The sequence below is a fragment of the Budorcas taxicolor genome, chromosome 7 (assembly GCF_023091745.1).
Source record: "Budorcas taxicolor isolate Tak-1 chromosome 7, Takin1.1, whole genome shotgun sequence".
NCBI lineage: Eukaryota > Metazoa > Chordata > Mammalia > Artiodactyla > Bovidae > Budorcas > Budorcas taxicolor.
The window spans coordinates 5,773,397-5,788,481 of NC_068916.1; the positions used below are offsets into that span (position 1 = coordinate 5,773,397).

The 15,085-nt window shown below is 48.3% G+C and overlaps 1 protein-coding gene across 4 annotated transcripts in view; it reads right to left on the reverse strand.

The window, feature by feature from the left end:
• GATAD2A (GATA zinc finger domain containing 2A) overlaps positions 1 to 15,085 on the reverse strand; it is a 96,970-nt gene that overhangs the window by 51,585 nt on the left and 30,300 nt on the right. For all 4 annotated transcript variants that reach the window (XM_052643457.1, XM_052643459.1, XM_052643458.1 and 1 more), the window contains exon 2: positions 4,907 to 4,995. In XM_052643457.1, the coding sequence (XP_052499417.1) occupies positions 4,907 to 4,921 (15 nt within the window). In that variant the 5' untranslated portion in view covers positions 4,922 to 4,995. The remainder of the gene's footprint in view (positions 1 to 4,906; positions 4,996 to 15,085) is intronic.

Genomic DNA, 15,085 nt, shown 5'->3' on the forward strand with positions numbered 1-15,085 from the left:
CAATTAAACAATCACTCCTCCATCTTTGTCAAAGTCACACTTGTCTAAAATACGCAGGTTACCCCACTGCATTCTTTTCAATCACATGTTGAAGAAATCCGGTCATTTGTCCCATTTCCCCTTGACTGGGCTTTGCAAGTGGCCTCCTTGTGGTATAATGGAAAGCGTGAAAAGTTGTCGGTCGCTCAGTCGTATCAGACTTTTTGTGGCCCCGTGGACTGTAGCCCGCTTGACTTCTCTGTCCATGGAATTCTTCAGGCAAGAAAACTGCAGTGGGGAGCCATTCCCTTCTCCAGAGGATCTTCCCAACCCAGGGATCGAACCCAGTTCTCTTGCACTGCAGGCAGATTCTTCACCATTTGAGTCACCAGGGATACACACCAGGAACACAACCCCCGTTTCCTATAAACTAGATTTTGAGGCCAAATCAAGCATATATCCCTCTGAAAGCACATGCACCCTTCCTTGGGGGTGGGGGTGGAGGGCTGGCAGCTACTGAGGACCACTGTCTAGACCCACCATTTTATTAGGTGTCTTCAAATGTATGAACTTATAATTTCGTGCTCCATACTCATTGGCAGAGCGTCAATAGCTACACTGTCTGTTAGCCACATGTGGCTATTTAAAAAGACTTGTATCTAATAAAACTAAAATTTGACTTTCTCCATCACAATACTCCAGGTACCACATCAGATAGCATAAGCAGAGCAACTGGGAAACTCCAGCAGCTCGAGCCTATCTTCGAGGGAAACTAGCCCTCACCCGCTATTTGGCTCCTTGCAAATTCAGCTGTAGAGGTTAAGTGCTTGCTTCTTCACTCTGCCAATTTTTCAAAATGAGCTGATTCCCTAACACTTTCTGAAGGGCACTCATGAGTTTCTCCCTTTCCTCTAATCATCAATACAAACCCTGGATTCTTTTTTTAAACACATTTGATGCTCCAACCCAGGGAACTAATTTTCATTCACATTCCCTTGCCCCACCCTTGGCGGGGGGGGGGGGAGCGGGGGAGCAGGGTCCTGTGGGTCCTTCTGATACAACCCTGGCAGGATCTTTCACAATGGGGACATTCCCACTGCAGATTTAGAGTTAAAACATTTTCACTTAAGTGCTTTGATCTTTCACTTACATGTCTTTCGTCCTTAAAAAAACAACAAGAAGAAATTTTTTTTGACCACACCACAGGGCTAGTGGGATTCTAGTTTTCTGACCAGGGATCAAACCTGGGCCCCCTGCAACGGAGGCACAGAGTCCTAGCCACTGGACAGCCAGGGAATTCCCAATTTTGGTTCTTAAAGACATCGGTTACTTGTTTTCTCCTACAATATATAATAAGACTATTGGCATTGCTGACCTGAAACCAAAAATATGATTCCTAAAAGCAGTTGAAGATTTCTTTTCCCTAATTCTTACTTTTATGGCATTATCTCATATCTTAAGATCAAAAACTACCATTTTTCCAACTGTGTTTATTTACGGCTGCACAGGGTCTTGTTGCTGCGCGCAGCCCTTCCCCAGCGCAGAGCACGGACTCCAGGCACACAGGCGTCAGTGGCTGTGGCGCATCCTGCGACATGTGTCCCCTGCCTTCGCAGGCGGACTGTTAACGCCGGGCCACCAGGGAGTCCCCCAAACTACTATGCTTTAAAGCCATGTAAAATAAATCCTCTGAGAGGTTAAATTACCCACTTGAGCAATAACTGATATGTACCCAGACTCATTCATTTCAGCTTGCTTTTGCGCATGGCTTTTAGGCTTCCACTCCCCCAACATGACATAACTTTATTTTCTAATTATATAAAACATGCATCTGGTGCGACACAGAAAGGAAACCTGGAGGAGTCTCCCAATAATCCTACCCTCTTTTCATCATGCCTCTGGAGGTGACCATGTGGTTCATTTATGGTTTGTATATCCATTCTAAAAAATAAAATAAGAACACATACACATTATGTCTCCATCCCACCCCTAACCTTTTATCATGAAAGTGAGTACAATGCATCTACCCTTCAGTTTGTTATTGTTTCTGCTTAATTCACCCTAGAAATCCCATCACCATGACATGAAGCCACCCTTTCTTTCACTCAGGGGCTCAGCTCCACCCCACTGGCAGATCAAGCCCCATCAGTCCTGGCCCCAACTGACAACAGCTAGGTTAGTTCCAGTTTGCTACTTCAGAATGTTGTAGAGAACAGCCCAGACACAATCCGTACTTTTGACAGCATCTTCAAGATCGTTTTTGAGAAGTGAACTCACTGGAGCAAAGGGTAAGCAAATCCCTCTCTAAGGTGTTGCGAACCTCCCAAAGCAACATACGGGGGTGCATGGTTCCCACCAAGAGAACAGTGTCCACCTTTCGAGACTAAGGGTCAGAAATGTCTTAGGGAAGCTCCAGTGAGCACTATTCTTAGTACTGGGAAAGACTGAGTCTCTTTCCTGCCTTGCTTAAGGGTCATCTGCATTTGCTTTTCCCTGTTTGTTTTTATACAAGTCATACCCGTTTTGGTCCTTAACACCAAGCACAAGGCCAGTCTCTGAGCACGCGAGCAGTGTCTACAGCTGCTGAACGAACAAGACACCTGACGGGCAAAATTCAAGGGTAGACGTCAATTCCGTCAGCCCAGGCAAGCAGACTGACCCTCAGTATGCACACTGACAACCACATACAACGCGGGGCATCGTGTGCCAGCTGTGTGCGTGTTGGAAGGCTCTCCAGGACGCGGCCCCTCTCCCGCCTTGCTCTTTCTCCACGCCCACTGAGTCCTGGGCAGCAGGAATGAGGAGACCCCAGCTGACCACAGGCCACGGTTCAATGGAAAGTGGAACAATCAATCAATCAATCTGCTCGGCTGACTTACACCCACGACCAAAAGTACACAAGCTGACGTACTTACACATTTTTAAAAAATAATTGCTCAAGGGTGCTTTTGCCTGTTTGACATTGACCATCACCGGCCACCGCCATCTGCAGACCATATTTTCCCATCAAGCCCTTCACACAGCAGGTACAGAGAGGCAGGACCACAGGGAACACCTGAGGTGGCTTCCAGAACTTCCCTCCCGGACCCCCAAACTGACTGCTTTCTAATGCCATGGCTATGTCTTCCTTGCTGGCCTTGTGATAGGAAAGGAGGAGTTTTCTTTCATTCACTCTCTCACCGAAACTTACTGCTCGGACCATGTACTTCCCAGGAAACAAGGGGCCAGGCAGGGACTTTCCTGGCAGTCCGGTGTTTAAGACTGTGTACTCGCGTTGCAGAGCGTGCAGGTTCCACCCCTGGTCAGTGAACCAAGATCCTACACGCCGAACTGTGGTCAAAATTTAAAACAAAATAAAACAAAGTGCCAGACAGATACGAGGTCATCCACGGCCTCAAAGAATCCTGAGCCAGCCCTCTGCCTTCAGACAATGCCCCTGGGCTACTAGACAAGTGATGGTCACTCTCCCCACCCTGGGCTGCAATGAGACCTTTTCTAGACATAAACTACCATGAATTTTAAATGCTAATGTTCAAAGAAAGCCTGCTGACAACCACGGGCCAAACCCACTTTCTAGGTGGCTGGCCTACTGCATGCCGCCACCAGCACCAGGCAACGAGCACCATTAACACCAATGATCCTCAACTAGCTCTAACAAACCGGCACAGACCCTGAGACATTTTCACCAGAGCTCCAGGGTCCCTGGGTAGGGCCAGGGGGTCGGGTGGGGGTGTAAAATGATGCAGGTCCTACAGAATGATCCCATTGATAAGAAATGTCCAGACCAGGCAAACTCAGAGACATAAAGTAGAGGAGTGGCTGCTGGGGGCTGAGGAAGAGGGGCTGGCGGTGGACTGCTAACAGGCATGGGGGCTTCTGGGGGGTGAGGAAAGTGTCCCTTAACTACACAGAGGTGACACCTGCACAACTCTTCAACACACAAAAAAATCAGTCTAGAATTGTATACTATGAATGGGTGAATTATATGGTATACAAATTATCTCAATTAAAAAATTTTAAACACCAGTAAAATTTATTTTGCTGGGGAAACATTCTGGAAATCTTTTCCTGACCCCAGGATTACTTGACCATTCCCATACTTTGTTGCTCTATGCAGGTAAGAGCTGGAACCTCACAAACTGACAGCCAACCCTTGTCACATACCTTGCTCAGCCCAGCAGGGGAGTCCCTGCAGCCAGCTCTCGCCCCATGCAGTTGTCCCACTGTTTCAAGGGCATACACCCCTTGGAAGTGACCGGCCGGCTGGCCTACAAGAGGAAGCGGCTCACTGACCCAAGAGGAGGTCTCCAAGGTGTCATCTTCTAAGACGTCTCTCAGTCCTACCTTCTCCAGTTAGGTAGGCCCGGCCCAAAACATCACCAGCCAGGCCCTGACAGTAACAGACAAAATACCACCTGGTTCTGGGCTCGGTCCTGTTGGGTCCTAAAAGCCCTGGACAGTCTCCACCTGAGACCCCAAAGCAGTGGGGGGATGGCTCAGCTTCCCCACAGGCACGGAGTGCGGTAAGGTCAATGCGCTCCAAGCACGGATGGTTAAGGATAAACTCTAATCGTTTCCGGCGCATTGGGAAACCACAGGAATGGCCAGAGGGCAAAGGCCACCTGGCCAGGATTATCCTCTGCCCCTGATCCTCACAGAGGACGGCTCATTCTCCTGGGGCCTGGGTTTTTCAAACGAGTGACCTGTGAGACACAAGAAGAGAGCGAAAGGCCATCCGGAGAAGGCAGGGCCTGGGCAGCCCTGAGATCACCCAGTGTGCAAAACCAGAGGTGCTGGCCTTCTTCCCTCACTAGGAGGAGGCCATCAGCTTCCGAAGCAGTGCTGTTTCAACGTCCAAGGACCTGAATGAGGGCTACTGGGTAAGTCAGTGCCTCCATTCCACAGATAATAGATACCTCGCACTCACCTGGCTTCTGGGCATGGGACGGTGGTCCTACCAGCCGGCCATGGTGGGAGCTATGTCAAAAGGCAACTTCTGTCAACGTGCTGGCCAACCTAAAACAAAGAACAGAGAAGAAACACTGAGTTTCCCAAAAAAGTTACTGGTACAACTTCACACCAGTCAGAATGTCTGTGATCCAAAAATCTGCAAGCAATAAATGCTGGAGAGGGTGTGGAGAAAAGGGAGCCCTCTTACACTGTTGGTGCGAATGCAAAGTAGTACAGCCACTGTGGAGAACAGTGTGGAGATTCCTTAAAAAATTGCAAATAGAACTACCTTATGACCCAGCAATCCCACTGCTGGGCATACACACCGAGGAAACCAGAACTGAAAGAGACACATGTACCCCAATGTTCATCGCAGCACTGTTTATAATAGCCAGGACATGGAAACAACCTACATGTCCATCAGCAGATGAATGGATAAGAAAGCTGTGGTACATATACACAATGGAGTATTACTCGGCCGTTAAAAAGAATACATCTGAATCAGTTCTGATGAGATGGATGAAACTGGAGCCGATTATACAGAGTGAAGTAAGCCAGAAAGAAAAACACCAATACAGTATACTAACACATATATATGGAATTTAGAAAGATGGCAATGATGACCCTGTATGCAAGACAGCAAAAGAGACACAGATGTGTAGAGCGGACTTTTGGACTCAGAGGGAGAGGGAGAAGGTGGGATGATTTGGGAGAATGGCATTGTAACATGTATACTATCATGTAAGAATCGAATCGCCAGTCTATGTCCGATGCAGGATACAGCATGCTTGGGGCTGGTGCACGGTGATGACCCAGAGAGATGTTATGGGGAGGGAGGTGGGAGAGGGGTTCATGTTTGGGATCGCATGTACACCCGTGGTGGATTCATGTCAATGTATGGCAAAACCAATACAGTACTGTAAAGTAAAATAAAGTAAAAATAAAAAATTTAAAAAAAAAAAGTTACTGGTACATACTGACAATTTTAAATGTCTCCAATCCCTGGAATTACACAGCGTAATTCTAGATTTCAGCCAGAGCTCTGTGATGCACCCTTCCACAGGAGGGCAAGCTGAAGAAATCAATTTCTATCAGTCTCTGACCGGATGACCCAATATGGTGCACTAACCAGTAAACACAAAGACCTCAGACACGAAAGATCCCATCTTAAACAATACGGACAGAGACGACCACAAGCCAACATACTGGGCGCAAAGAAAACGGTTCAAGGCTGTGACTGTAACAGCAATGACATCGCAGCAAAAACAGACACACTAGCGTTTAATGCGCGTTTAGCAGTGAGTTCCAGGTTTCACGTTAAAATTCAGTAACCTCTCTGAGTCCCCAGGACAGTCTCAGGGTTAAGTTACAAAATCATTCCCATTTGACAGGTAAGGGATCTGACATGTCTGATGTCCAGAAACTTGTCCAAGGTCACCACATCTCCCTCTTCCGAGGTGACCTCTCCCCTCTCCAGTCCCCAGACCCAAACACAGACCCCAAGAAAACCACCCACTATTACAGTCAGGGTAAAGTTTGCCCTCATGAAGCTGGGGACATGAGGTGCCCAAGGATGGATAAACTTCATCTCCGACATGGAAGTGGCCTCACTGCCACAGGGCAACTAGAAGTTTCACCCAGGGATCAGCTCCAAAAGGCTTACATGGCCCAGGCAAAAAGGGGCTGCCTTGTTTTACAGACAGGAAAACTAAGGCTCAAGAACGTTCAGGAACTCTCCCAAGGTCACAGAGACAGCATGACTTTCCCTCCTTTGTGAGGTTAGATGTCCAGTGCAATGGGCATACTCAAGCCAGTGAACCAGCCAAATCTCAGCCTCCCAGGCAGCTGTCAGTTGCAGCTTGCCAAATATTGTCAATATCACCTCTGCTGTCATTCTCTGCACCCACATGACTACCAGGAGCTTGCTCTGGTATGAAACCTTTATATTTAAACTGGGTTCCCAGCAATTCACAGATGGATGAATCATGGATGTCGGATGAATCATGGATGTCGAGAAACACTCCCACAGGAGAACTCGCAAAATAAGCAAATATCATATGGAAAGCTATCTGTGGAAAGATCTCTGGGCCCCAAGGAGCACACAGGGCCCTCCTCAGTGAGGCCCAGAGCTGGCTGCAGCCACCACTAGGGCTAGCTCCTAGGGAGAGGGGCCCTTCCTGTCACTTTTTTAGACCCTACTCAGCTGGGAAAGGCAGCAGATGCCATTAATTCCCTGGAGCCAACACCTTTCTCTGCCTCGGAGAGGGAAACCTCAGAAGGAGTAGGCCTGCGCTTCCCAAGCACCTGCTCTCTTCAGGATCATGACCAACATACAAAAGTCAGAGGTATTTCCACACAATGGCAACAAACAATCAAAATTCAGAACTTCTGTGGTGGTCCAGTGGCTAAGATTCCCTGCTCTTAGGGACCAAGTTTAACCCCTGGTCAGGGAATTAGATCTCACATGCCACAACTAAGACCCTGCACAGCCAAATAAGTAAACAGTTTCTTAAAGCCCAAGGCTCGGATTGCCCTCGAGGGCCAATGGTTAAGAATTCGCCCAATTCAGGGGACACAGGTTCGATCCCTGGTCCAGGAAGATCCCACACGCCGAGGAGCAACTAAGCCTGAGCACCACAACTACTGAAGCCTGCAAGCCTAGAGCCCATGCTCTGAAACAAAAGTCAGCACAGGAAGAAGCCTGTGCATCACAGCTGAGAGGAGTCCCTGCTCACGACCAGAGAAAAGCCTGTGCACAGCAATGAAGACCCACCACAGACGAAACGAGGTAATAAAGCTTTGGGGAAAAAAACAAACTCAAAGCTCTAAAAAATAGTAATGATTAATACAGCATAAATGTAAAATACCCAAGGATAAACCTGATTTTTAAAAACCTGGACAAGACCTGTAACCTGAACTACAGTAAGATATCACCAAGATTAGTGAGAGAAAACCCAAACAGAGAGATGACGTTTCCATGGATCAGAAAGTTGTCAGTTCTCCCCTAAATTGATGCAAAGCCCCAATTAAAAATTTGCCAGCAAGTTTTGCTGGGGGGAAAAAAAACAGGCTGATTCCAAACTTTATATGGAGACGCAAAAGACCTAGAATAATGAAACACTGAAAGAGAAACAAATCTGGAGACACGCCATCAAGTATGTAACCAAGAGTGCGACAAGCACGGAAAAGCAGAGCAGCAGGCGAACGGACAGAACACAGCCGTGCTCACGCAGACAGATGACTCGCAGCACCAGGTACCCTAACTCGGAAACCACAAGGCACACTGGGCATTCTCCCAAGGGGTTAACGCCAAGTCTCCTTAATCTGCTATAATAATGCATACAGTGCACAATGGGACATTACGTAACATATAAGGAGTGTTAAGGTCATCTCAGACTTTCACCCTGAACCACAACCTTCCCCACTTTCACTTCAATTGCTCAGTCGTGTCCGACCCTTTGCGACCCCATGAATCGCAGCACACCAGGCCTCCCTGTCCATCACCAACTCCAGGAGTTTACCCAAACGCATGTCTATCGAGTCGGTGATGCCATCCAGCCACCCCATCCTCGGTCGTCCCCTTCTCCTCCTACCCCCAGGCCCTCCCAGCATCAGGGTGTTTTCCAATAAGTCAACTCTTTGCATGAGGTGACCAAAGTATTGGAGTTTCAGCATCAGTCCTTCCAGTGAACACCCAGGACTGATCTCCTTCAGAATGGACTGGTTGGATCTCCTTGCAGTCCAAGGGACTCTCAAGAGTCTTCTCCAACACCGCAGTTCAAAAGTATCAATTCTTTGGCGCTCAGCTTTCTCCACAGTCCAACTCTCACATCCATACATGACCACAGGAAAATCATAGCCCTGACAAGACGGCCCTTTGTTGGCAAAGTAATGTCTCTGCTTTTCAATATGCTTTCTAGCTTGGTCATAACTTTCCTTCCAAGGAGTAAGCGTCTTTTAATTTCATGGCTGCAGTCACCATCTGCAGTGATTTTGGAGCCCCCCAAAATAAAGTCTGACACTGTTTCCACTGTTTCCCCATCTATTTCCCACGAAGTGATGGGACCAGGTGCCATGATCTTCGTTTTCTGAACGTTGAGCTTTAAGCCAACTTTTTCACTCTCCTCTTTCACTTTCATCAAGAGGCTTTTTAGCTCCTCTTCACTTTCTGCCATAAGGGTGGTGTCATCTGCATATCTGAGGTTATTGATATTTCTCCCTCCAATCTTGATTCCAGCTTCTGTTTCTTCCAGTCCAGCGTTTCTCATGATGTACTCTGCATAGAAGTTAAATAAGCAGGGTGACAATATACAGCCTTGACGTACTCCTTTTCCTATTTGGAACCAGTCTGTTGTTCCATGTCCAGTTCTAACTGTTGCTTCGTGACCTGCGTACAGGTTTCTCAAGAGGCAGGTCAGGTGGTCTGGTATTCCCATCTCTTTCAGAATTTTCCACAGTTTATTGTGATCCACACAGTCAAAGGCTTTGGCAGAGTCAATAAAACAGAACTAGATGTTTTTCTGGAACTCTCTTGCTTTTTCCATGATCCAGCGGATGTTGGAAATTTGATCTCTGGTTCCTCTGCCTTTTCTAAAACCAGCTTGAATATCTGGGAGTTCACAGTTCACGTATTGCTGAAGCCTGGCTTGGAGAATTTTGAGCATTACTTTACTAGCATGTGAGATGAGTGCAATTATCTGGTAGTTTGAGCATTCTTTGGCATTGCCTTTCTTTGGGATCGGAATGAAAACTGACCTTTTCCAGTCCTGTGGCCACTGCTGAGTTTTGCAAATTTGCTGGCATATTGAGTGCAGCACTTTCACAGCATCATCTTCCACGATTTGAAATAGCTCAACTGGAATTCCATCACCTCCACTAGCTTTGTTTGTAGTGATGCTTTCTAAGGCCCACTTGACTTCACATTCCAGGATGTCTGGCCCTAGGTGAGTGATCACACCATCGTGATTATCTGGGTTGTGAAGATCTTTTTTGTATAGTTCTGCGTATTCTCGCCATCTCTTCTTAATATCTTCTGCTTCTGTTAGGTCCAGACCATTTCTGTCCTTTATCAAGCCCATCTTTGCATGAAATGTTCCCGTGGTATCTCTAATTTTCTTGAAGAGATCTCTAGTCTTTCCCATTCTGTTCTTTTCCTCTATTTCTTTGCACTGATCGCTGAGGAAGGCTTTCTTATCTCTCCTTGCTATTCTTTGGAACTCTGCATTCAGATGCTTATATCTTTCTTTTCTCCTTTTCACAACTATTTTTAAGGCCTCCCCAGACAGCCATTTTGCTTTTTTGCATTTCTTTTCCATGGGGATACTCTTGATCCCTGTCTCCTGTACAACGTCATGAACCTCCGTCCATAGTTCATCAGGCACTCTATCTATCAGATCTAGGCCCTTGAATCTATTTCTCACTTCCCCTGTATAATCGTAAGGGATTTGATTTAGGTCTTACCTGAATGGTCTAGTGGTTTTCCCTACTTTTTTCAATTTAAGTCTGGATTTGGCAAAAAGGAGTTCATGATCTGAGCCACAGTCAGCTCCTGGTCTTGTTTTTGCTGACTGTATAGAACTTCTCCATCTTTGGCTGCAAAAGTGAAGTGAAGTTGCTCAGTAGTGTCCGACTCTTTGCAACCCCATAGACTGTGGCCTACCAGGCTCCTCTGTCCATGGGATTTTCCAGGCAATAGTACTGGAGAGGGGTGCCACTGCCTTCTCCAGGGCATCTTCCCAACCCAGGGCTCGAACCTAGGTCTTCTGCATTGTAGACAGACGCTTTACTGTCTGAGCCACCAGGGAAGTTTTGGCTGCAAAGGATATAATCAGTCTATTTCGGTGTTGACCATCTGGGGATGTCCATGTGTAGAATCTTCTCGTGTTGTTGGAAGAGGGTGTTTGCTATGACCAGTGCATTTTCTTGGCAAAACTCTTATTAGTCTTTGCCCTGCTTCATTCCACATTCCAAGGCCAAATTTGCCTGCTACTCCAGGTGTTTCTTGACTTCCTCCTTTTGCATTCCAGTCCCCTATAATGAAAAGGACATCTTTTTTGGATGTTAGTTCTAAAAGGTCTTGGAGGTCTTCATAGAACCGTTCAACTTCAGCTTCTTCAGCATTACTGGTTGGGGCATAGGCTTGCATCACCGTGATATTGAATGGTTTGCCTTGGCAATGAACAGAGATCATTCTGTCGTTTTTGAGATTGCATCCAAGTGCTGCATTTCGGACTCTTTTGTTGACCATGATGGCTACTCCATTTCTTCTGAGGGATTCCTGACCGCAGTCATAGATGTAATGGTCATCTGAGTTACATTCACCCATTCCAGTCCATTTTAGTTCACTGATTCCTAGAATGTCAACGTTCACTCTTGCCATCTCCTGTTTGACCACTTCCAATTTGCCTTGATTCATGGACCTGACATTCCAGGTTCCTATGCAATACTGCTCTTTACAGCATCGGACCTTGCTTCTATCACCAGTCCCATCCACAGCTGGGTGTTGTTTTTGCTTTGGCTCCATCCCTTCATTCTTTCTGGAGTTATTTCTCCACTGATCTCCAGTAGCGTGTTGGGCACCTATCGACCTGGGCAGTTCCTCTTTCAGTATCCTATCATTTTGCCTTTTCATATTGCTCATGGGGTTCTCAAGGCAAGAATACTGAAGTGGTTTGCCATTCCCTTCTCCAGTGGACCACATTCTGTCATTCCCCACTTTAGCTCACAGCAAATTCAGTCTTTCAAGATGCTCAGATTGAAATCTGGCATTACCTTCTTAATCGGTTTACCCATCATCCAGTCCCTCAGGAAATCCTAGTGATTTTGCTGTCAAACACACGTGAGGTTCAACCACCTCTCACACCTCCACCAGCCACACCATCCTCCAGTAATAGGGCGGAAGCCTGCAAACTGCACCTCCTGCTTTCACCCCTCAGCTCAAAACCCTCCAAAGGCCCTGCTTTCCCACTCAGAGTGAAGTCCTGTCCTCTCCTGATCCCAGAGGCATGTTCACCCCACCTCCCAGTCATGCTGGCCTCCAACACACCACGCACCCTTCCGCCCCTGGGGTCCTTTAAGGTCTTCAACAAAATCCCAGATATGCTATCATTTTAAACAATCAGTTCTTCAGTTTGCAGCCCAAATTGAAAATGACCTTTGAAGACATAACTACCATACAATAAGCCCTAAATGTCAACAAATGCCCAGTCCATATTCAGCTTCACACGATTTCTCAGAACGTCTGTACACAGTCGGTCCCAACTGTAGTCGCTAGACCATTTGAGCTAGCTGCTCTCTCTGCCTCAAGCACTCTCCCTCCGAGGGCTGACTCCTCCCTTTACCCCCAAATCACTGCTCAAATGTCTCCCTCAAAGAGGCCCACCCTGCTCACTGCCCCTTCTCTCCCGCACCCCAAACCCTCCTCAAACTCCACACAACATAGTTACCATGTCTATGGACTTTCTCACCCAGGAAGAACAAAGATGCCACAAGGAAAGGGGTATCTGCCTGGGGCCTGATTTCAAGCACCTACAACATGTCTGGCGCTCAATAAATGTTTATGGAATGAATAAGCAGAGATGGTTTAACACTAAGGGAGAAGGAATCAACCTGAGGAGTTGATAAGCAACCACCCTTTGATACAATTAGTGCAAAATTCAGGAAGGAGCAGAAACCAAGCAGAGACCCCTTAGCACCAAGAGAACTGGGAGCACCTCTCTAAAAGAAACTGTAATCGCTTTTCACTGATACATCATCTGGGCTGCTGTGCCATCCACCCCACAGTGGCCAAGGTTTAGAGAGTTTTTACTATTTTTATTTCCAACCCATACATTTAAAACAGTATCGAGTAACCCTTAAGTACACAATTACCAACTCATAAGAGACTCTTCCGCTCCCTTAATAAATCATTATGGTTTGGCTTTGACCCTGCACCTGGGTACTCCACTTAACATGCAAACACACTCAACACCCCAAATCTTCAACCTACCCAAACAACGATTTCCCAATCTGAGGGAGACCACACTTGGTGAGGAGGCAGTGATTGGTGATTTACATGAAATCAAGCCACTGCACTTCGGGGAACAGATGTCCACTGTTGCCATTTCATCCTTTCCAGCTCAGGTAAGTGAGGTCCGCGCCCTCTTAACTTGAGGTGAGGAGGCCGCGGCCAGACACTGGCTACTGTCTGGGGAGCTCCAGCGTTCCTCAGAGACACTGAAGCTGCAGTGCCCATGGCCAGCCCTCAGGGGCCAAGGGCACCTGATGGGGAAGCCTGGGCTCTCTGAGGGGCTCCCCCGAGGACCACACCATCCCTTCCGAGGCCTGGCCCTACGGAAGCCGCATGCCTCTGGTCTCCTCTTCAGCACTGCTGCTGCTGCTAAGTCGCTTCAGTCGTGTCCGACTCTCTGCGACCCCATCAACGGCAGCCCACCAGGCTCCCCCGTCCCTGGGATTCTCCAGGCAAGAACACTGGAGTGGGTTGCCATTTCCTTCTCCAATGCATGAAAGTGAAAAGTGAAGTTGCTCAGTCGTGTCCGACTCTTCATGACCCCATGGACTGCAGCCCACCAGGCTCCTCCGCCCATGGGATTTTCCAGGCAAGAATACTAGAGTGGGGTGCCATTGCCTTCTCCTCAGCACTGTCTGTACTCAAACACTTGTGCTGTCTCTAAAATTCTTCTCTGCATCCAAATATTTAACCACCCTAGCTCCAATCCAGACCCAAGGACATGGTATTAAACCCAAAAAACCACCAACGTGAAACCCAACAATCCCATTCACCTTCTCCCACCCCTAGGTCCACAAAGTCCACTTATTAGACACAAGGAGCACCCCCTCCAGAAACAGGGGGTTACCCTAGACCCTTCTGCCAACAATCGAAGCAACTGCACTGCTATTTGTCAAGGAGACGAAATCCCCAGCCAGCCCTATGAGAAAGGGAGAAACTGAGGCAGGCCAACAGTGGATTACCCCAAGGAAGCCCAAAGGTCACGCTGCTCCAACATGTGCTGGCTGGCTAGGGAAAGATTAACTTGGCTCAGAGTCAATTCCCTAATCCAGGGATCGCAAACTCCTGCCTGGGCCTGCTCTAGCAAATGGGTTTCCTAGGACACTGCCACGTCCGCCCGAGGTCAGCCTGTCCAGGGCTGCTCTCAGGCACAGGGCAGAGCCGAGCAGTAGTGACAAGACAACATGGCCCCCAAAGCCAACAAGACTGAGCTGGCGGGCTCCGCTCAGCATTGCCAGGACAGAGGAGACTCGGTCAGAGCTGCCTGCCTGAGACGAGATCAGAGCGCAGGCGCAGCGAGGGTGTGCTCTGGCTCTACGTCCCCCAGGACCAAGCAGTACCTGCTCTCCCCCAGGCCCAGAGCCTCATTAACCCTGTATCCCCAGAAGCAGGGAGAGCATGACTAGGCAGGCTGGAGAGGGAGGCTCAGCCCCACGAGGGCCACGGAGCTGACAGTGAGGCCAGCTGCACAAGCCTATCCTTGGCAACCAGAGCTGGTCGATCTCCAATGTCAAGCCAGAGCACCCACTGGGGTAACAAGCAGTACATGGCCCCCAGACCCCTGAAGGGCCCCTGCCTGTCCCACTCAGCCACAGTAACCATGGCCTCACCAAGAGACGGACTGTGTCCCCACACCGTCCCTTCCTGAAGCTCCTTCAAGCTCCCAACACCTCACCACAGCCTTTAGGACCCCGCCTCTTGGCAGGCGACCCCAGGAAGTCATCTGGCATGCATGTACGTGCAGGCACGCACGCATGTAAGGGCACACACACCACACTCCTGCCTCCAGCCACACCGGGCTGGTGTCCTTTACCCACCGTATCTGCCTTCCTCTACGACCCGGCCTTTGCACATGCTATTCTCACTCCTAGCAAAGTACTTCCTCCCCTACTCACCTGTCAGACTCAAAACACGCATTACTCAGAAACCCCCTCCCTTTCATCCCCAAGGGTCAGAACCCCATCACTTGGCATGGCTGATCTTGACATCTGACAAGCATCCCACTCGGTTCTCTCCCCCAAACACTCCATGTTCCACAGGAGAAAGGGCTCTTCTTCATCTTATCCAAGGCCCAACAAGGAATGGAGAAGAAATGACAACGAGGCGTCCTCTGCCAGTTATTAACGTCCAGCCACCGTGCTTTCACCA